General features: G+C 35.7%; 1 protein-coding gene across 7 annotated transcripts; it reads right to left on the reverse strand.

Moving 5' to 3' along the window:
* Window positions 1-2,879: 2,879 nt before the first annotated feature.
* On the reverse strand, window positions 2,880-15,414 carry LOC112780115 (uncharacterized). 7 transcript variants are annotated; one of them, XM_072227987.1, is made up of 7 exons: window positions 14,876-15,414; window positions 12,633-12,784; window positions 10,853-10,924; window positions 4,475-4,567; window positions 4,270-4,377; window positions 3,765-4,183; window positions 2,880-3,211 (listed from the first exon to the last, which is right to left on the reverse strand). In XM_072227987.1, the coding sequence occupies exons 4-6, from the start codon at window positions 4,511-4,513 to the stop codon at window positions 3,968-3,970; spliced, it is 363 nt and encodes a 120-aa protein (XP_072084088.1). In that variant the 5' UTR covers window positions 4,514-4,567; window positions 10,853-10,924; window positions 12,633-12,784; window positions 14,876-15,414; the 3' UTR covers window positions 2,880-3,211; window positions 3,765-3,967. The 7 variants fall into 7 exon arrangements, 3 of the variants coding, with proteins under 3 accessions (XP_072084088.1, XP_072084087.1, XP_072084089.1); XM_072227986.1 differs by having other exon boundaries at window positions 12,633-12,793; window positions 14,880-15,400; XR_011877802.1 differs by lacking the exon at window positions 4,270-4,377 and having other exon boundaries at window positions 12,633-12,793; window positions 14,880-15,323.
* Between the last annotated feature and the right edge of the window lie 8,465 nt (window positions 15,415-23,879).

Genomic DNA, 23,879 nt, shown 5'->3' on the forward strand with positions numbered 1-23,879 from the left:
TAAGAGAGGATTAATATTAGAAATTATAAGTCCAAAGAAGCATGTTTTCAATCAAAGCACATAATTAGGAAGGCAAATGTAAAACCATGCAAATAGTATGAATAAGTGGGTAAAGAGTTGATAAAAACTACTCAACTGAGCACAAGATAAACCATAAAATAGTGGTTTATCATGCAGTGTGCCGAGATATCATTGGAGATGGCAGATAAGTCCCTAAAAAGGGGCGTATGGCATGGTGGAGGATGTCCTAGTGAAGGTTCAAGACCTTTACATCCCTGCAAATTTTGTGATCCTAAACACTGGAGAGGACAGAGATGAATCCATCATCCTTGGAAGGCCTTTCCTAGCCACTGCTAAGGTCATAATTGATGTGGAAAGAGGAGAGCTAGTTTTGAGGTTGCATAAGGACTGTATGTTTTTCAAGATCCCCAACCCTCAGTCTTCCTCTGACACAGGAGGTACAATTGTACAACACATAGTAATTCAGCCTTCCCTCTCAGTGCAGAGCTTTACAGAGCCCCTGATGCGTGATATTTTGTCGATCTAGAATTTATCAAGAAATTCCATCGTGAGTATAGTCTAAACCAACAAGCAATCCCGCACCAAACTTAGAAAATGTGTCACCACAATTCAAAATCAATAATCGGGAGTAAAATCCCGAGTCGTTCTCCCTAGGAGTTGACCTAAGATGCACATCATTGATTAGGAGTTCTCTTGGTCTTTTTGGAGTTGAATAGAAGGAAAGTAAATGAGCATGAATTAAGACAATGAGTGATTAACTATTGGACTAAGTAAACCAAGAAATTAGACTAACAAGAGTAAATGATAATCAATCGATATAAAAGCCTTGGCTAGGGGTGAGAATTGGAATTCCTATCATCATTGCCTCCATAAATTGTGATAAAAATTGGTCATTGCTCCACTTAGTTAACCTCTAATTATGAAGGAAAGTCAAGTGGAGATAATCAATTTGAGTCCACAAGTCCTAGTCAAATCTTAAGGAAAGACTAGCTTTAGTGACATTCAAATAAACTAGCAACTTCCAATTGTCAATCAACAAAAGACTTTGACAATTCAAGTGTCTCCAATTACCCAACCTCCAAGCCAAGAGTAAAAAGCTACTCCATAACTACAGTTGACAATTTCTCAAACACTTGGTAAGCAATAATGAAACACATTGTGAAATTGAGAAGAAAATTCAAATCAAGATTATCTACTACAAACAATTAACCACAATCAAACAATTAACAATAATAAACATGAAATTCCTCAATGCATTAATAGAAATCAAAGTAAACAAGATCCAAATCTAAGATCTACAATACTAGAGTAACAAGAACACTAAAATGATAGTAGAGGAATGAGATCTACAAATTAGAACAATGTAGAATTGAATTGAATTCAGAACTAGCCAAAGGATCCAAGTGAAATTGAAATTGAGCAAGCCAAAACCTAGAGAGAGTGAGAGTTTCTCTCTCTAGATACATAAACTCAAAAACTAGCTAAAAAAGTGTCTAATGTGTGAATTCCCCTTCAATCCTTGGTCCCTTGGGTCTTTTCCCTCCAGAATTCAGCTCAAATTGGGCCTAGAGCTCTTCAAAAATCGCTAGCCACAATTTCACTAATGAAGTCACATGACGAGCTTCACGCGTGTGCGTTGGTCACGCGTACGCATCGTCTGGGTTTTTGCAAGCCACGCGTACGTATCAAGCATGCGTACGCGTCGATGAGATTTCTGACCAGCCACGCGAATGTGTCTACTTTTGCGCGCCTATCCCAGATCCAAGCTCCCACGCGTGCGCGTCGGCCACGCGTGCGCGTCGATGCCAATGCTCCAAAGCTCCATTTTTCATGCTCCTTCCACTTGTGCATGCTTTCTTTCTCTCTTCTAGACCATTCTTGCCCCTATAAACTCTGAAATCACTCAACAAACATATCACGGCATCGAATGGTAATAGACGGAGATTAAAATATAGCATATTTAGGTCCTAAAAAGCGTGTTTTCAACCATTAAGCGAAATTAGGAAGGAGACACAATACTATGCATTTTATGTGGATAAGTGTGATGGAATGTTGCTAAAATCCCTCAAATTCTACATAAGATAAACCCTAAAATTGGGGTTTATCAAATCTTCCCACACATAAACCAAGCATGTCCTGATGCTAAAAATTAAAAGACCAAAGAACATAGGAGACGGAATTTAGGGCCTAAAAAGCGTGTTTTCAACCATTAAGCGAAATTAGGAAGGAGACACAAAACTATGCATTTTATGTGCATAAGTGTGATGGAATGTTGATAAAATCCCTCAAATTCTACATAAGATAAACCCTAAAATTGGGGCTTATCAAATCTTCCCACACTAAAACCAAGCATGTCCTGATGCTAAAAATTAAAAGACCAAAGAACATAGGAGACGGAATTTATTAAATGCAATTTACCTATATAGATGCAACTAATACAAATTACTACAAGAAAAACATCCATTCAGGTACACTTGAAAAGTGTAGCCAAAAGTGAAAAAAAAATGATGCCTTAGGCTACGGCTACGCTTTCTAGGCTACGGCTACGCTTTTTGGAGTGATTCCTATTCGGCCATTGCCTATTCTCAAAGGCTACGCTTTTTGCACCAAGGGCTACGCTTTTGGCGTTTGGGAATAGGGTGTGCTTTTCAAGTGATTCTGTCTAGGAGGAAAGGCTACGCTTTTCAGCTTCCATTTTTACCAGAATAGGCTACGATATATATATATATATATAGATATATATATATATATATATATATATATTAATACAACATAATAGTTAATATGATTACATGTATAATAATTTTGCGTTTTTATTTAAATGAGTTGAATATCATAAAATAAAAATAAATACATAATTATACTAAATAATTTTTTTATATAATAAAAATTATCTCTAACCAAAATATATTTATAATAATAATCCAAAAGTACTAAAATAAAGTTAATTGTAAAAAGTCATACATCTCACACTAAAGTAAGCATAGCCATATCAAAATAACCATAATATCACTTAGAATTTACTACTAATACTCTACAAAAAAACATATTCTAAATACATACATAAGTATCTTTTAATAAAAGTCATTAATCAACCATACATGTAAAGATTATAAACAGTACTCTATCTTAGCCAATAAACCACAATAATAATCAGCTTAATCTTCATTGTTCAATCTTCATTGTTACCCTGCATAATTATATAGAAAAGTAGTTAGAAAAATATTCATAATGACATTCGTAATTATGAAAAAAAGTAATGTTATTATGTTCAAACCAAAAGCAACATTTTACAAGATTTTCCCACATGAGCTTGCAATGAAGGGAACACTGTGTAGACATAGTAAACCAAGAAAGCATATACAAAAAAAAATAACATGGTCACAGAAAAAGAGGTGAATTCAAAGAATTATGCATTATCTTGTTTCATTCAAAGTTCAAACCATGAAAGTCTGCAGGTGTTTCTTTCTTCCATTTCCTTTAACACAATCCTGATATGTCCCTATAGCACTGTTCATGCACTAATTAACCAGACTTTCACACTTAAATTAGATGTAGGGACAAATTCATTTGTGCCAAGTTCACAAAATCAGAAATACAACAACCAGAATTGCACAAACAAATTTCAGCCATAGCAATACAACTTCGGTGTTAATAAAGCCAACAACATATAATTTCCAGCCATAGCAATTAATGTAAATGCAAGCAAAAAACTATGGAACAGGGAACAGATAAGGACATACCACATCCAAGTTCGGAAAATGAGTTGATCCACATCCAAGTTCGGAAAATGAGTTGATCCATGGCCGCTATTCGCATCAATCGAAGACTGTTGGGCGTCTTGTAATAAAGCTTCTAGTTCTTCTGGCCTCATTCCAGGTTCCGATCGCTGTAGTATTAACTTGACGATATTTCACAACCCATGAATTTCTTCCTCTTGTTTTTGCTATTTGGCCTCCATGTGTCCAAGTTTATCCTTCAGACCAGACACTTCTTCTTTGTGCTGATTCTTGATTTCATTAATTTCATCGTGATTTTTTAAATCACTTTTTGTCACAGATCTTCCATACAACCTTAACCGACCTGGTTGTTCTTTCCCGAATAAAGCCTCAAATGCTTCCTCTTCTGTTTCATCAGCAGCTTGGCGGTGTTGGAAGTCTTCCTGCATAGAAGAAATAATTAAAAGTTGAATTAGTTAGCATATCCTAAATTTGAAATATAATTATGAATGATTCAATGAACTCTTACAACAGTAGTTTGTGTTTCCACATCCACTTCTTTCCTCTTCCGACTTGATCGGGTAGCAATGAACATCTCAAACCTTTTTGGTTCCTCGTTTGTTTTCTTTGTTGCTCGCTGCAAAACAAGATCTTACTTTGGTTTCTTCCTTCAATTTATGCAAATATAAATCCTAATAAATATAAATCTACTATTTCATATTAAAGAACTTTACCATAGCCACTCGTACTCTTCCAAAATCGATTGGCCCCATGCGATGTGAAAACTTCTATTTTTCCTTGTGTTGCTTGTTTCTTTGACTTATTGACTGGAAGTGAATAAAAAGTTAGCATACAATTACTAACACGTGCAGCATAATGATTTGGGCAAATCTACTAGCAAGGCTGTATTATTAAGCTAAAGCACTGAAAAATATGTCACATTCACTCGTTAAATATTAACCCTGCCTTTAAAATTAGATAGAAAAAAATTAGTGTAGCAAAGATGATAAAAAAAGAATATCATATAAGATTCTCGTGAAACTAGTGACCAACCGGCACAACTCTCCCTGTTCTTCTGGTTTGTAGATGCGTTGTTGATCACGATTTAAGATGATCAAAGTCCAACCAAAAGTAGCTATGTGGAGTTTGCATTTATTAAGAAGCAAATGCATGAGGATGAAGGACAGTAACTAATAATAAATGCACTCAATTTTCAAACTTGAGCCACATGGAACAAGTACAAGATGTTACCACAACTACTAGTAGTATAAAATCAATGATTTATACAACTGATTTCCCTGTTTAGTTTCAATTTTGAACTAGTACAACAATATAGGTAATATTTATTTCAATTTACCAGATTTTCTTTTTAAAAAATGAAAGAATATCTGCACATTATTGAAGGTGTTAGTTATCTATTATAATTCCTAGCTATAGTTATAACAATATAATTCAGATTAACGATAGTATTGAAATTATAATGGCAGATGATAACTGTGCAAATCAAAATTGTGTCAAAAAGTAGTTAGAAGTTCTTAACTAATTCTGGCAGCTTCTGTAGTATTGTGGTTACTTTCTCTAGTTGTGTAAATAATGCGCCTTAGTTCTCTTCTGTACTCTAGTGTTAATTGATTAGGATTTTTTGTTCTTTCTGTCACTGCTACTACTACCTTCGCTTTCTGATTCCTTAATCCATGAATAAGAATAATAATAATTCCTTAATCCATGAATAAGAAATACAAATGAACTTCATCAGATTAGCAACCAGAGATGAACAATTAGAAGATTCAAGAGAAAACAAAAAAAGCAGAGCCATAAAATGACAGCAGTCAAAAGCACAGAAAACAAAAACCGATAAAAAAAATAAAGCATGGATAAAATTCAGATCTGTAACCGTCGTAGTCCATTTAGTAAAACAGGCTTGCATTACCCACTTTTCTCCACTGTCTGGGAGGATAAACTTGGTCTGCATGATTATAAGTAATTGTTATATGCTCTTGTGCTGAATAAAAAAATCGAAGTCAATAATTACCGAGTGTCTTATGTTAACATAGTCCCACATGAACTTTTTAGCTTTAGGAGGAACAGCATGCCAACTTGTATACAAAAGACTAACGAATCTTTTATTTCTACCAATAGTGCCAACAAAACTAGTTAAATTAGAAACACTTTGTTCGGTTGGTCCTACGGGCTGTCTAATATCAAAAGTGACTTCTTCCCGCTATTCTATAGTCCTTGCATAAAACTCCTTGAAAGTTGTTTTTCCACGGGTTTTCTTCTTCTTTGGCTCTCCTAGTTTCATTCATTAGGAAAGAGATTAAGGACTAATAAGTGATGCCAATTGAAAAAAGAAGCATTACAATTTACAAGAGAAGATAGAAAAATAGCAAAACAGTACCTTCTTCATCATCAATGTCCTCCATCACATGTTGATAATAGTCTTTATCAAGTGCCATGCTTTCTTCCCCGTCCTCACTTAGTTTAGTGCTTGGTCCTTCAATTTCCACGTCTATCCCATTTTCCTTTAAGAATTCATCAATTGTTGTAGCCTTTACTCCTGGCATCCTCTTACCCTTTGTTGATATTCCTTGCTCCAACATTGCACTTTCATTTTATGGGGTAGTGTCAGGAGTAGGCAAAGTTGTGTCATCTTGCCCTGTTTGAGTCTCTTCATCTGTGAGTTGAATATTCTGCTGCTGCCCTTGGTTGATTGTGAGTTGAGTAGAACTTGGACAACTCCGCTCTCGGCTTAAACTTGTTGGCACGTTGCTATTCCTTTTACGAATTCCTTCGAGCTTCCTTATAAGTTCATCTGCCTCCATGTTTGTAGGCTTAGACTTCTTCAAGCCTTGTGTTGATTTTCCACCCTGCACTCCATTCTTGACTTTTTCACAGTCAATAGCTCCTTTCTGTTTTTATTTTCTGGCTATTGCGAAGGAATGTTTGGCTGTACTTCCAAGGTGGTAGGCGTGGAATTAGTCCTTTTGCTAATAGAATTGAATGTGCTTTGCAAATGACAAAAATCCAACTTCTTTGACATGGATTTCTTCTGCCCTTTGGTTGCACGCATCTCCAATTGACTTTCTGGTTCATCCACCCTTTGCACAGATTTCTCCTTGTCATTAGCAGCTGCAGCTTCCATTTCATATTTCTTGCGTTTACAATCCTTTGTCTCTTAGCCTCAAATTATCTAAGAAAATTCTTACTTGATGTAGCTTTAAGATCAATAAATTCCTTATTCCTACACAAATAAATTAGTTAAGTAGAGTCAATATACACATCAAAATCAATATAAGAAAAATGTAAGAGACTGACAAATTAACAAAAAAATAAGTATTACTTACAAATAAAAAGGTGAAGAAGAAAACTTAAGTATACATATGTACATATTAAGCTGCAAATTGCTTAGGATGACCCATCAGAATCAGAATCTCCAATGAAGTCTGCCTCATATTCTTGAGCAGAAGTCACTTGGGGAACCGTTTCAATGACCGTGGGTCGTAAATCAGTCCTCTCCAGAATAAGTTCACCATCATCAGCTGGTATGGCAGGGCTTGTTATACGCTCGTGTTATTCAATATAGTGTGTTTCACGAGCCTCAGACTTAGATTCGTTGCTTGTTTTAAATAAGTCTCTTGGGACAATTTCCATAACATAATGTTTGTTATGTTCATATGGATCTTGCACATAAAAACATTTATCTGCTTAAGATGCTAGTATGAAAGGTTCATTCTGGAAGCATTTCTTATGGAAGTGAACAAATGTAAGACCATACTTATCCCTCCCAGCATCATACCACTCGCACCGAAATAAGACAACCTTAAAACGCCCAAAATAGTCTAACTCTACTATCTCAAACAACCTGCCATAATAAGCTACAGTGTCTGGGATTGGACTTTTATCTTTAGCACTTGCAAAGCTTGAAGTTAAAGCAGTTAATGTGATACCACTGTTCTGTGTTTTTCTCCTTGACTCACGCTCCACGGTGTGAAACCTATATCCATTAATTACATATCCAAAAAATATTCTTGCAATACAGCTTGGACCTCGAGATAATTCTTTTAGCCAAGAAGGCACATTTGGATCCCTCACACGAGTTTCAAACCACTGTGTGAACGTTTTGTTGTGAACTTTTACGTTTCTCCATTTTATTCCCCGATGATTGTTAACCTCTTCCTCATGCTCTCTATAATTAATAATAGTTAGGTTTGATCTAAAAAATATGGGTGAACTTACAATGGAATAAAAAAAAGTTTGATTAAGTTACCTAATATAATCTGCGACTTCTTCACAATTGTGTAATACATACACATGGGCTTGAGCAATTGATATGTCATCTAGATTAATTGGTTCTCCATTTCCCATGCCTAACGAACGACCTTTGTTAGAAAACAACTTTGATGGCATGACTTCGTCTTCGTTAGGATCATCTCATTCCGAGGCCGCTTATTAAGTCTTGTTTGCACACCTCCATGCAAGTATCTTGAGTAGAAAGTTAAGCACTCTTCAGCCAGATATGCCTCTGTAATAGAACCTTTGGGGCGACTTTTGTTGCGAATATATGATTTTAATGTACACATGTACCTTTTTGGAGGATACATCCAACGAAACTGCATCGAACCACCCAATTTGACCTCATTTGCTAAATGAATGGGAAGATGAACCATTATGTCCAAAAAATTAGGGAGAAAGATCCTCTCAAGGTGGCATAATGTTTCCACAATATTTAACTCCAGTAGATCTATCTCTTCCAGTGTGATGAATTTTTTGCATAGGCGACGAAAAAAGGAACTTAGTCGACTCAACGGAATGGCCACATGATCAGGAAGGATGCTTTTAATCGGTATTGGTAGTAAATAGTGAAGCATAAAGTGAGTATTGTGGGTCTTATACCCATAAACTTTTCTTTCTCCTAGATGTACACAGCGTGGTATATTCGAAGCACTACCATCAGGTAGCTTTGTTGTCTTTAAAACACCACAAAAAACTGACTTCTCTGCAGCAGTCATAGAAAAGTATGCCTTTGCCAACTTTGTTCTCTTGCCATTATTCACTTCCTTTGTTTAAAGATTTTTCCAGATACCCAAATCTTTTAAGTCATATCGAGCATTCAAATGGTCCTTTGTCTTGCCTGGGATATCCAAGAGAGTTCCAATTACACTGTCAAGTATGTTCTTCTCTGTATGCATGACATCCAAGTTGTGACACAATGGGTTCTTGTGCCAGTAAGGCAATTCAAAGAAAATTGATCTTTTTTCCAATTCCATGGGAAACTATTTGATGTACTTTGCTTCTTCCCAAAGACATTTTCAACATTTTGTAGCATCTCAAAAATTTCAGTTCCTTCTATAACAGGTGAAGGGGATCTTAATTCCTGTTTCCCATTAAAAGACCTTGTATTGGTTCTCCATGGATGATCCATGGGTAAAAAGACACGATGGTCTATATAAATTGTCTCCTGACTATGTTTTAGTTGTAAGCTACAGGTATTTTTGTTGCAACAAGGGCAAGCCAATTTTCCCTTTGTACTCCACCCAGACAACATAGCATAAGCAGGAAAATCATTGATTATCCACAAAAGAGCTGCCCGCATTTGAAAGGTCTCATTCTTTGACACATCATAAGTTTCGACCCCTATTTCCCACAACAACTTCAAGTCTTCTATCAATGGTTGTAGATACACATCAATGTCTTTATCAGGTGATTATGGCCCAGGAATAAGTAAAGAAAGCATACAATATTCGGGTTTCATGCACATACACGGAGGCAAGTTGTATACCATCAACATCACGAGCCACGTGCTCCATGAAATGTTCATGCTAGGAAATGGGTTGAACCCATTACTTGACAAGCCTAGTCTAATATTGTGTGATTCTTTTGCAAATTCTTCATCCATTTCATCAAGGTTCTTCCAAGCCAAGCCATCAGCAGGATGCTTTAACGTCCCATCTTTTACGCCCTCCTCATCATGCCACCTCAGACTAGCTACCGTCTTTGAGCACATAAATAATCTCTGAAGTCTTGGAATTATAGGAGAGTATCTCAGAGTCTTTGCAGGAATAGGAAGACCTTTTTTGTCAAGTTGGTTCTCGCTATTAACACTAGAATTTTCAGTATATCGAGAAGTTCCACACACACGACATTGTTTTTCATCCTTTAGTTCTTTTCTATATAGGAGACAATCATTAGGACAAGCATCAATTTTTTATAATCCAGAGCTAAATCTCTTATCATAGCCTTCGTCTTATGGAAAGAAGAAGGTATGTTAATGTCAGGCATTGCCTCTTTCAATAGCTCAAGAAGTGAAGTGAAGGAGGCATTGTTCCAACCGTGCAAACACTTTAACAAGTATAGACAGATGGTAAAAGAAAATGTAGAAAATTTCTTGCAACCTGGGTATAACTCTTGACTTTCCCCATCTATTAAATTGTAAAACTTTTTAGCCTCTTCATTTTGACCTACAGTAACACCCTCAGCATGAGGTATATCTCCAAATGCATCATTAAGCAGTCCTTCGATGTCATCGCGTGCACCTTCTTCATCATCCGTGTCATCGTCAACCGCCATCGGGATTCTCCATACCCCATGATTAATCCATGTTCTATATCCCTTAACAAATCCGTCGGCTACTAAATGGTCAAATACCACATCTCTTCTATACCAATTAATGTTACAACACCTCTTACAAGGACATTGAATTTTTCGTCCATCCGGTTCTCCCTCGGAGTATGCAAAGTCTAAAAAACTAATAACACCATTGATATACTCTTCGCTATACCTCGGTAGATCCATCCAATCCTTTGGCATATCAGAAACCCTAATCGATAATTATTAAATTTTTTAGGAGGAAAATTTATAAGGGATTGCAAAGTGAAGATAACAAAAATAGAGGAGGAAAGATGTTATTCGCTATAAAGGGAATGGGCAACGAAAAGGACTTTCAAAGCCTTGTAATTAGGTTGGGAAATAGTTCCTAGTCTTAGAAGTAATTCTCTAGAAACCCATTGAGGTAAAACAAATAAAGAGAAACATAGAATTTATAGTACAAATATAATAAGTTAAATTGCAACTTCAAAACTAACAAAACAAAAGAATTAAAGTATGCATTGTACCTTGCCATGACACGGTCAACGTTTTGATAAAATCTGCTTGGAAGACCTTAACTAAAAACTTTCGTCTTCAATCTTGCTCAATGCAAATAAAAAACAAAGTCAACTTTCTAATAATATTTTTGCAACCATTCATAAGAAACTTAAACGCAAATTATAATAATATTTTTGTAAATTAAAACGCAAATTTTTCAATTCGATAATTTCATTTGAAAAAAAAAATTAGACAGTTATGTCCAAACAAAGGTAGTATTTATTTTCCAGTTCTCAGCATGTATTGGTAGTCATGAATTAACTAATTAATCATTAACAACATATCTGTAAATGTAACATTGTATTTGTAATTTAAGTTTGATAAATAGAAATTACTGCCAAAAGAAAAGGCAAGGGAAATATACTAACCTTGATGATGATATATTTTTCTTTTTGAGAAAACAAATTTTATTAAATTTTCTTATTTACATTTACCAAATATAATTATAGTTGAAATATAATTATACATGTAAGTCAAGTTAACTACAACATAAATCCACACCCCCTCTCTCGTTAAATACCATGATGCCACTAGAGAAACTATAGACTAAACATGGACTGACATAGGAAGACTACCAAACTCTAGTTACGCTGACTAGAAACAGAAGTGTCTAAATCTTTCTACCTATTTATGCAGATAATCTTAAACTAGAAGTGAAAACTAAATAGGAGGCACATAGAAAAGGCAATGAAAAATGAATATGCAATGATAAGCAAGGGACAAAATTTCTAACTACCATTTCTTTCTTGATATCTGTTAAATTAAGTTGAGCAGGGTACCCTGTCTTATTGCCTTACTCCATGATAAAGTAACTAAATTTCTCTTTTACTGCCTTATTCCATGTTCATATTAAAAAAAAATAGCCACACCTTATGTCTTATTGCCTACAGATCCCTAGATGTAATAGATAAACATATTTTCAGAAACAAAAATGCTGAACTTGACTCATCGCATGTAGATAAAAAATAAAAATAAAAAATAAAACATTTTATTTAGAGAATTCAAGCAAATATTAAATTGTGTTCAATTACATGTGCGGTGTATACATGTAAGAAATTCTAATATTTAAGTCTGTAATAGTTTGAAATGTATAAAAATTAAAGACAGATGGATATTTAGATATGTGCAAAACCTTATATCCATACCATTTAAAAGATAGTTTTTTTAGAAATTTAAATAAATCTGTGCAAAATATATTCATAACTCATTGCAATTTACCGTTCGCACCTTCTAACTATATCTATATATTTGCAGATATTTGAATATAAAATGGGTGTGAACTACTTATTACTAGCACAGTAGCACTTGTCTTGAACATACAGTGATAGACTTTGGTTTAATTTGTTTAGAGAAATTTTGAAAATAAAAAATATAAAAGATGGTTCATGAGCAGGAGCACTTTTAAGTGCATTTGTTTGTCTATATCTTTCTTTATTATTGAAGTCAGATATGCCATACATATATTTGCATTTCGGGTATAGGTTGGGAATCCCTGTGAAAGAAATGGATCATGGCACTAGGTAGAACCCCAAACCCAAAAGATAAATTTAATAACTATTTTTCTTCTAGAAAAGAAAGTGGTCAGTACGTATAACATGTACAGTATCAGATGCAGTTCTATTCTTCAAAGTTGCATTCATAATTTCATATCAAAAGATAATAATTTATTTAAATATAATAAACTATTTAACTATTCTTACTTACAAGAAGTGGTCAGTGGAGTATAATAAACAGATAAAGCATCTTTACCCAATGATATCTATATAAGAAGGCAAAAGGCGAGTCGTGGTCCTCGTGGTGTAAGTTAAGGGTGTTCAACGGCTAGGTGAAGATGGAACCAGCGATGGAGTTCACGACTCAGAGGCTGCAAAACAGAGGAGTGGCGGCAAAGACAGCAGACACTGGTGGTGCTGGGTGAGCAATGAGAAGCAGTTAGAAGATGATGGCAAGAGAAAAATCACATTATAGAAATCATAGTAACAATCTAAATAGAAAATCATTGTAAAAACAAAAAAAATGAAAAAAAGAAAAATAACAAGAACATGAATCAACTAATAGAATCAGCCAACAGAATAGAATCACATTAATAACAAGTTAACTACAATAATTAAAACAGAAAACTCAAGTAATAACAACATAAATTAGAGATGTAATATTCTGCTTGAAAGGGTACCAAAAATTTTATAAAACCACTATTTTTCAACATGTATATCTATAAACCAATTTGCAGAAACTGGTTTCACATTCTAATGCGAAAGAAACCAAATTTACTCACATAAATTAATTTTAATGAATTGAAATTTTTAAACTTTTAAATTCACTTAGTCATTCATTTCTTCTTCCTTTTACTCCTAATATGTCCACCTCTTTTTTTTAATATTAACAAGTTGCCTGTACATTTGAAGGAAAGAAAAAATCCCAAGCAATATCATTCCATTTAAAACCCTTAGCGTGTAAAAGTGATCACATCTATTACAATTAAAGAAAATCAATTATATTAATATATGAAGTTAGAAAAAATAAACAAAAAGCATACAGATACATGACTATTTTTCAATAAATAATAGAGATGTATCGATGTACAATTTGAGCATCCGAGGCCTCTGCTCAGCTGCATCTAATTAAAGGTGGCATGATTGAATCACTAAATTAATTAATTGTTCAATATTGAAAGCAGGTGCAAGAAAAGGGTGATGATATCTTGATAGATGGCAATTGCACCCCCAAATTTTAACTCAGATTGCTAATGTACATCCAATGTAGACTAGATACATTTCAATAAATAAGAGTATTTGGTTAATTAGATACTTGTCATACCATCCATTGGTTTAAATTAGAGGCTGCAGATACATAAGATTAAAAAATGAAGTAAATTAACTAAAGGTTACATTATTTGGTTCTATTTTGGAGGAGACAAACCATAATAATCAAATTACAGTTCAAGTATCTGTTTTAGCCACATCTGAACACATTCTAGATAACAAAATTTAGTTTCACAGAATTATAACCTAAACTCAAAGTAACTCAGTCATGTGGCGCTTATTAGTTTATTCAATTATAATCAGCTGTATTTACAACCCTCTGAAGATTTTATTTTTCTCCCATTTAAAATTGTTTGCAGTGTTCTGGTCTATGATTTTTAAGTAATAGACACAGGAACATCTCAATGAAATCTATTACTGGTGAGGGCCACAAAAAATCAACAATTTCTAGTAACAAGATAATCTACTAAAAACTTATTTGATTTCAATCACGAATACCATGTCATCAATTCAAAACCCCTTTACAACAAAGCACATTCAAGCAGTTACTTGCAAAGCTTCGATAAATCTCACAATGTACAATCAAGTAGCTAACCTCACAACACAAATTTAGGATTAAATAGATCATCAATTTTACTCCATTGACCAATGGGTCACACACAAAAAACCTAACTTACATGGAATTTAGGTGATTCTAGGGCTTCAAATCTAGTATTTTTATAGCACAAAGCTCAAATTTCCAAACCCAGAATCAATTTCCCGCAAAAATGAAAATTAACATAGCAACAGCACCAAAACTCATTTTAATTAATCTATAAAGATTGGAACTTTTAACAGTAAGACAATAATTTTGCATGCAGAATTCAGTATTGGATGGAATCAAAACTATTCAAGTGTTTAGAAAATTTTCGTGATCAAATGGTAAAAAAGAATGTCTTGGCCTTAGATGCCGTGAACAAAACACCAAACAAATTACTCGAATCTAATTAACTAAATACAGTTCAATACAAATGTCACCTGAAAAATAAATAAACATCTTAAAATGTCACCCAAACCAAATACGATTTCCGCTCAAAAATGGCGTATCTGGCTCCTGCATCAACTTGGTTACTCTCAAATTTCAATATTCTAATTGAAATACAAGAAATAAACAAGACCATAGTTGTTGTGTTTGTGATTACAGAGCAGAAACTGGTTTCAAAAATCGGAACCCTAAATGAAAATTAATACATACCTAATCAACGACGTGAGCACATAGAGGATGACGAGAAGCGCAGAGATCGACGACGGTATGGACGGCGCGTGACGATCAGTGCAGGAGGGCAAAGAGGAGTGACGGTCAATGGTTAGTGGTGAGTGGTGTGTGGCGGTGAGTGGTGAGTGGGGGTGAGTGGTGACTAGGGTGTGATTTTTGCGATGGTGAGGGTTTTCAATTCGCGCGATGCAGGAGGGTTTTCTGAAAGGGTTTTCTTCGTGTGGTGAGTGGTGACTTTTGGAGGGTTTTCTTTTCTGAAAGGTGAAAGGGTGATGATGAGCTGAGTGTGAGCTGAGGGTTTTCTTCTTTGAGTGTGAGCTGAGGGTTTTCTTCTCTGAAACCTTCACTGAGAAAAGCAAGCGTAAGAAAGAAGAGAATAACCCTTGGTCATTCGAGACCACTGCAAACAGAAGAAGTAGCAAAAACACCGATCACTCTTGGTTTTCTTCTCTGAAAGGTGAAAGGTGAAAAGGTTTTCTTCTCTTGGAGGGAAAATTTTCACTAAGTGTGAACTGAGTGTGCGTCCTTATGCCGAGAAAAAGTTAAGAGGGAAAAAATTCACTAAGTGTCAAATTTTTTGCTCTAGATACATTAGGCATCACTTTTAAAACGCACCCAAAACTTAACAAATGGGCTACCCTCTAAAAGCATCCTCTTTGATACGAAAAGTGAACCTATAGATATCAACCTATGGCTACGCTTTATAAGTGATTTCTAAAATACCTAAGGCTACACTTTTTAAATGATGCCACAATTGTATATCCTTTTCTCTTATAAAAGCGCAACATGGAGAGCCTATTCATAGAATAGGCTACGCTTTTCAAATATAGCTTAAAAAAAGTGTGGCTGAATGGGTATTTTTCTTATAGTGAATGTATCTATCTACTTGGTCAAAGGTGAATTAACTTCCAAGAATATATATATGAGCACATAGGGCCAAAATGACAAAATAATTCATGACTCTACCAATTCAAACATCAAAGTGGAGTGTATGTAACTTGCATGAAGAAAGCTCGTGAAAGCCGGGAACAAGGAGTTGAGCATCAAACCCTTGATGACAAGTCATCTTAGCCTAGTTTTACTAGCCTTTTTCTTTGTTTTTATTTGGTTTTATGTACTTTCTTGCATTCTAAGTAAGTAATTTGGAATGGAAATGCATGGTTTCTTTGAATCAATCAACCACCCTTTAATTGATGCAAAATCATGAAGTTTAAACAAAAATTAATTGGTTGTAAATGAATTTTAAGCTTTGTGAATTTTGTGATACTTTGATTAGTTGTTTTGATTACTTGTAGGTGAAGAAAAGAAAAAAATAAGATAAGCGTAGCCTAAGGAGCATGATCAAAGCAAAGGAAGAAAGCGTGGCACAAGGAAGAGAAGCGTGGCTCAAACAAGGAAAAGCGTGGGTGAAGTCAAGAAACAAGGGCACAAAGCTCTTGCCAAGAACTTTAAAGCTCTTGTGGAGAGCTTTCCTGTAAAGAATCAGAAGCCAAGCTCTTGCCAAGAGCTTTATCAAGAACACATGAAGAAGGAACCAAGAGCCAAGCTCTTGGCAAAGAGCTTTGAATCTCTTGCCAAAGAGCTTTTTCGTGCATGCCTTGGATGAAATCAAGAAGGAAAAGCTCACTAATGCACCCACCAAGACTTGAACCCATGGCCAAGGGGAGGGGGCCAGCGCTACTTCACAATGAAAAACAAGCCAAAATTAGCTTGTTTTCACTCACCATGGTTCGAACTAGGCACCTCAAGGAAGCAAGGCCTTGTGCGCCACTCATGTGCCAAGAAAAATTGGCTTGTCTTCCTTCACCAAGGATTGAACTGGGCACCTCAAGGAAGCAAGACTTTGGGGGCTTCTCTAGTGCCAAGGAAATTAGCTCCATAAGTGCTCCACCCAAGACATAAACCAAGGACCTCAAGGACAAGTAAAGCTCTTGCCAAGAGCTCTCAAGCTCTTGCAAAGAGCTTTGTTCTCTTGGACCGTGCGCAACACATTGGAAGGAAAGGGAACCAAAGCTCTTGGCTAAAGCTCTCGCCAAGAGCCGAACTCTTCCCTGGGAGGTGCACCATGGGCTGAAAATTGAACTAAAAATCCAAATAAATTCATTCCTTCACCAAATCAAAAGCCCATCCAAATTCCAAAATCCAAGAATAGAAAGTGTATAAATAGGAGCTAGTTTAATGTAATTAGAACCTTTTGACACCTGGAGACTTTACTTTGAATTTTTCTTTTGAACTTTCATTTTCTTTTTGAGCTTCTATTTTGAATTTAGATCTTAGAGAATTGGGAAGGGGAATTGATCTCTCTTCTTCCTTGTTCTTGCTTGAGCACTCTTTACTTTTCTTGCTTTTGATCTTGGGTGAAGAATTGAAGAACTTCTGTTTCAATCTCACCTTGAGATCTCTTGTTTATTTTCTCTACATAATTGAATTTCCTTTTCGGTTTACTCTACTGTTTCATCTCCTCTCTAATTCTGCAATTTACTTTTCTTTATTTCTTTTGCAATTATTCTTGTTGGATCAAGGAAGGATTTGAGATCTAGACTTGTTATCTTGTCTCTTCCACCCCTGAGATCTTCAACCATCTTTTATTTTGCTGCAAATTAAGCACCATTTCTGTTTACTTTTCAAAGCATTTTACCTCTCTGTTTGAGATCTATTTCAATTTAATTCATCTTTTGCTCTTCTGTTTAATTGCAATTCACTTGTTCTTGTTTAAATTCAGCAATCCCAACTCCCAATCCCTTTTACAATTCAAGCAATTTACATTTTTTGCACTTTAAGATTCAGTCATTTACATTTCTTGCAATCTAAGTTTCTGCAATTTACATTACTTGTTCTTTAAGATTCAGCTTATTTACTTTCTTTGCTCTTTAATTTCCTGCAATTTACCCCTCTCCCTTTACATTTCAAGCAATTTAGTTTCTGTCAATTACAAACAACTCAACCAATACTTGATTCGCTTGACTAAATCAACCACTAAACTAAAATTGCTCAATCCCTGTGGGATCGACCTCACTCATGTGAGTTATTATTACTTGATGCGACCCGGTTCACTTGTCGGTGAGTTTTGTGTTGGATCGTTTTCCACACATCAAGTTTTTGGCGCCGTTGCCGGGGATTGAATTAGATTGACAATGATTAAGTAAGGTGGTGATATAGATCAAGCATTTTTTCTTTTCTGTTTCCTTATTTTTCGACTAACCCACTAACTGTTTGAATTTTTGCTTAAGCTAACTAAAACCCACTTTAGCAATAGAGTGGAATTCTTCTGGTTTTTCTGAATCTGTGTGAATCCTATGCCGTTGCTTGATTGAATATACGAGAGAAACAATTTTCTCCTATTGGTCTTTCAAGTCTATTAACTGTTTGACATATTGTGTCAACTAACCCTCTGACCATATTTTGGTATGAGTATATTCAATCTTCATTTGAACCGTTTGTGATTGTGCAGATCATGGAGGGGAACTCAACGAATTCCAGTAATCATGGGAGTAATGTCCCCACCTTAGATGATAATGCAACCCATAACTTGAAGCACCTAATCATCACCATGAATGATGTTGCTCAATGGTTTGAAGCTTTCCCACAAGGAAGCATCATCAGATGGGAAGATCTAATGAGTGAACTCCTGGCCAAGTTGAAACCACCTCAGGAAATCGGTAAGCTAGAGGCAGAAGTGCAACCATCCACACAAGAGAAGGGAGTGGTGGAAATTGAAGGTGTCAGTGCAGTCATGAACCAAAACAAGCAGATGCATCAGCAGACTCTGCATCAACTAGAGATAATGGTCAGAAAAATCAATGAGCTGCGAACTGCTATAGTAAATGCATACAACCTAACTCAAAACTCACATGGTTGGAATCAACCTGAAAAGGGTTTTGGAACAATTGACCATGGGCAACAAAATCATGAGCAATCACACTCTCCAAGTAGTACCTCAAGCATGTTCCAACACAAGTTCCAAGGTGATGTGTACAACCCACCCTGGAGGACTCATTACAACTGGAGGAGGAGTGAGCACCAAAATCAAGGACCAAGGGACTTCAACCACAACAACCCCAATTTCCCAAACCAATAAAGACACCACCACACAAATATTAACCACTACACATCACCACCACAACACTCACCCTTTCAACCTCAGACACCCCACGACCACCCAATCTCACAAGACTCTCAGAGGATCACCAACTTAGAGATCTTAATAGAGAGAATGATGAAACACCAAGAGGAAGTAAGTAAAGATCAAGAAGCCTTAATCAGAGGAATTGAGAGGCAAATGGCACAACTGGCTAAGCACCTTGCAGAAATAGCTAAGGAGAAAGCAATTACGTCCCCCAGAGCCACTGAAGACAGCCTGAAAGACAATGAGAAAGTTGCCAGGTGTGAGAAATGAAAAGCGATCATAGAGGCAAGTGAGAAGAGGGCTACGGGAAAAGAAACAATCATCAAGGAAAAGCCCACAGTAAGAGGAGGAAACCAAAGGCGACAGAAGCCTCAACTTCCATGATCAGAGGATGAAGGATGTCAAGCTAATGACAATAAAAGAGCGCTTGTTGGGAGGCAACCCAACGTGAGGTAGTTATCTTTTCATAGCGAGTTTAATAAAAAAAGGATCAATTAGTTTTGTCTGTACTACAAGAAGATAAGTTTGGTGTTGCACACCAAAACAATGTAAGGGAGAATGAAGGATTCTAAGTTTGGTGTTCCACCAAAATTTCATCATAAAACGCATTCTCACTTTCTGCATAATTCTAGCTTCAAGCATTTAGATGAACTAGTTAACTATTCTACTGTTTCCTAAGTTTTCAGTTTTATTGCTTTTGAAAAAGAAAAAGATTTTCACACATGGTTAATCTGATGCATGAGAACCATTGGCAAGGTACTAAGTTTGGTGTTCCCACACCAAAGTAAGTTCAAAGGCCCACAAATAAATCATGCATGCTAACAATTTTTTAAGTGCTTGGGGAACAAGCAACTTTCAATAGCATTGTAGAGCACCATACAAACTTTTGGAAAGATTAAGCATCATCAATCAAAGAGATGAAAGAGGAATGTGAAGACCAGCAGTGATGATAATGAGGAGGAGGACAGCAAGTAAATTCCAAAAGGTTGTATTGTTCAGTGATTATTTTATATCAGATACTGCTATGATTGAAAGTGATATAATACCCCTGCCTGTCTGCATAGTATAATTTTTCTGTAATTCAATAATTAAGATGCTTGATTATTCACAACACTACACTTTTCAAACTTGCGTGCACTCAAGATTTCAAAAAAAAAAAATGGCACCACATGATAGTTCTTTGAAAAGAAGGATTGAGGAATTAAACAATTTTGAGGCAAGCAAAAGATTAGGAGAAGTGGTGGTTCTGGTTGTGTGATTATGCATTGAGGTTGCATGCTTATGAAAACTTGCATGGGAGCTCATAGGCAGAACATAGAGTTCAAAGAAGTATTGTGGAGATTTTCGAACATTTATTGATCCAAGAAGTAGCAAACAAAAGAAAATAAAGAAAATATAAAAACAAAGAGAACATGGCCCAAGGCTCTGAGCATCAATTACTAGGCAGAAAAGAAGAAAGAAACAAGAACTCAAAGAGTTATTATCCTAGTAAATGCTTGTGGTCGAACTGTGTCAAAGAGAGAAGCTTGAGCAAGTAAATCCTAAGGGGTGCTTCAACACCTAATACCTTAAAACCAACTGGTTTAGGAGTATTGATTGAAAGCTTATCTAAAGAGCCGCTTTGAGACATGACACTTAGAGTCAAGGCCAAAGCACAGAAACTATAAGCTGCTTCAAGGTGATTACCTATAGAGAGATCTCCATGATATTATTTGGATGAAAGTTCTAAGACCTAAGACTCCCAAGATGTAGGGACTAGTAAGCACTGAAGCCCTTGCATGAGCATATAATTTAGAGTTCACCCCACTGTCACTTAATCACTTCACTCACAGGATAGTACATGTAATTCTTCAAAACAATTCTAATTGAAAGAACCTTTGAGCATAATTCTTTTCTTGCTTGGGGACAAGCAAGTTTTAAGTTTGGTGTTGTGATGACAAGTCATCTTAGCCTAGTTTTACTAGCCTTTTTCTTTGTTTTTATTTGGTTTTATGTAGTTTCTTGCATTCTAAGTAAGTAATTTGGAATGGAAATGCATGGTTTCTTTGAATCAATCAACCACCCTTTAATTGATGCAAAATCATGAAGTTTAAACAAAAATTAATTGGTCTTAAATGAATTTTAAGCTTTGTGAATTTTGTGATACTTTGATTGGTTGTTTTGATTACTTGTAGGTGAAGAAAAGAAAAAAAAATAAGACAAGCATAGCCTAAGGAGCATGATCTAAGCAAAGGAAGAAAGCGTGGCACAAGGAAGAGAAGCGTGGCTCAAACAAGGAAAAGCGTGGGTGAAGTCAAGAAACAAGGGCACAAAGCTCTTGCCAAGAACTTTAAGGCTCTCATGGAGAGCTTTCCTGTAAAGAATCAGAAGCCAAGCTCTTGCCAAGAGCTTTATCAAGAACACATGAAGAAGGAACCAAGAGCCAAGCTCTTGGCAAAGATCTTTGAAGCTCTTGGCAAAGAGCTTTGAAGCTCTTGCCAAAGAGCTTTTTCGTGCATGCCTTGGATGAAATCAAGAAGGAAAAGCTCACTAATGCACCCACCAAGACTTGAATCCATGACCAAGGGGAGGGGGCCAGCGCTACTTCACAAGGAAAAACAAGCCAAAATTAGCTTGTTTTCACTCACCAAGGTTCAAACTAGGCACCTCAAGGAAGCAAGGCCTTGTGCGCCACTCATGTGCCAAGAAAAATTGGATTGTCTTCCTTCACCAAGGATTGAACCGGGCACGTCAAGGAAGCAAGACTTTGGGGGCTTCTCTAGTGCCAAGGAAATTAGCTCCACAAGTGATCCACCCAAGACATGAACCAAGGACCTCAAGGACAAGTAAAGCTCTTGCCAAAAGCTCTCAAGCTCTTGCAAAGAGCTTTGTTCTCTTGGACCGTGCGCAACACATTGGAAGGAAAGGGAACCAAAGCTCTTGGCCAAAGCTCTCGCCAAGAGCCGAACTCTTCCCTGGGAGGTGCACCCTGGGCTGAAAATTGAGCTAAAAATCCAAATTAATTCATTCCTTCACCAAATCAGAAGCCCATCCAAATTCCAAAATCCAAGAATAGAAAGTGTATAAATAGGAGCTAGTTTAATGTAATTAGAACCTTTGACACCTGGAGACTTTACTTTGAATTTTTCTTTTGAACTTTCATTTTCTTTTTAAGTTTCTATTTTGAATTTAGATCTTAGAGAATTGGGAAGGGGAATTGATCTCTCTTCTTCCTTGTTCTTGCTTGAGCACTCTTTACTTTTCTTGCTTTTGATCTTGGGTGAAGAATTGAAGAACTTTTGTTTCAATCTCACCTTGAGATCTCTTGTTTGTTTTCTCTGCATAATTGAATTTCCTTTTCTGTTTACTCTACTGTTTCATCTCCTCTCTAATTCTGCAATTTACTTTTCTTTATTTCTTTTGCAATTATTCTTGTTGGATCAAGGAAGGATTTGAGATCTAGACTTGTTATCTAGTCTCTTCCACCCCTGAGATCTTCAACCATCTTTTATTTTGCTGCAAATTAAGCACCCTTTCTGTTTACTTCTCAAAGCATTTTACCTCTCTGTTTGAGATCTAATTCAATTCAATTCATCTTTTGCTCTTCTGTTTAATTGCAATTCACTTGTTCTTGTTTAAATTCTGCAATCCCAACTCCCAATCCCTTTTACAATTCAAGCAATTTACATTTCTTGCACTTTAAGATTCAGTCATTTACATTTCTTGCAATCTAAGTTTCTGCAATTTACATTACTTGTTCTTTAAGATTCAGCTTATTTACTTTCTTTGCTCTTTAATTTCCTGCAATTTACCCCTCTCCCTTTACATTTCAAGCAATTTAGTTTCTGTCAATTACAAACAACTCAACCAATACTTGATTCGCTTGACTAAATCAACCACTAAACTAAAATTGCTCAATCCCTCAATCCCTGTGGGATCGACCTCAATCATGTGAGTTATTATTACTTGATGCGACCCGGTACACTTGCCGGTGAGTTTTGTGTTGGATCGTTTTCCACACATCAACACTCACCGGAAGTCTTTGCACTCTATCCTCTCTAGTGTTTAGGGTTGACCACTTAATTTTCCTCTAATCATGCTTTCTAAGATTTATTTTTCATCTAACAATCAACAATCATTCAATGCATGTATACATATATCATGAGGTCTTTTCTTAGGTTGTAATGGGGCTAGGGTCAAGGTAAAGTTATATATAGCTAAGTGAGCTCCAAATTTGAATCTTTGATTAACCTAAGCTTCCCATCTAACCTATATAACAACCTATAAAAATCTAAAATAAGCCTAACTACCCATTATTCACTTTTTCACACAATCATGCATTTTCCTTTTTTTATCTCATCCCATATGCATTGATTGTTAGTGAACCTTACTTTGGGGAATTTTGTCCCCTTTTTATTTCTTTCTTTTTCTTTATCTTTTCTTTCATTTTTTTATTTTTTTTAGTTTTTTTCTTTTTGTTTTTCTCATTTTTTTCTTTTCAAACTAAAATATATATATACAAGAGCCTCAATGCATGTGGTTTTACATTTAATTAATACATGTGTATGTACCCAATTACCAATATTTTCAATGAAAAACTCAAAATACACTTTTATCTCAACCAATGTCCCAAGTTTCCCCACACTTAAATGATATACACTCATTAGCCTAAGCTAATCAAAGATCTAAATAAAGGACATTTATTGTTTTTTCGCTTTAATGCTTGTATTGTGCTAAAATTAAGAACAAGAGGGGATTAAAATAAGCTCAAAATTGGCTAACAATGGTTGATGAAAGGTAGCCTATTTGGGTAAGTAAGCTAAATGAAATGATGGCCTCAATCATATAATTACACGTATACATGGAATAATGGA

The sequence above is a fragment of the Arachis hypogaea genome, chromosome 19 (assembly GCF_003086295.3).
Source record: "Arachis hypogaea cultivar Tifrunner chromosome 19, arahy.Tifrunner.gnm2.J5K5, whole genome shotgun sequence".
NCBI lineage: Eukaryota > Viridiplantae > Streptophyta > Magnoliopsida > Fabales > Fabaceae > Arachis > Arachis hypogaea.

Coding starts and splice junctions, on each gene's coding strand:
- LOC112780115 (XM_072227987.1), bottom strand. CDS start 4,513: ATGGGGCCAATCGATTTTGGAAGAGTACGAGTGGCTATG. Junction 4,378..4,474: donor GAAGAGTACGAGTGGCTATG/GTAAAGTTCTTT, acceptor CTTGTTTTGCAG/CGAGCAACAAAGAAAACAAA. Junction 4,184..4,269: donor TGGAAACACAAACTACTGTT/GTAAGAGTTCAT, acceptor TCTTCTATGCAG/GAAGACTTCCAACACCGCCA.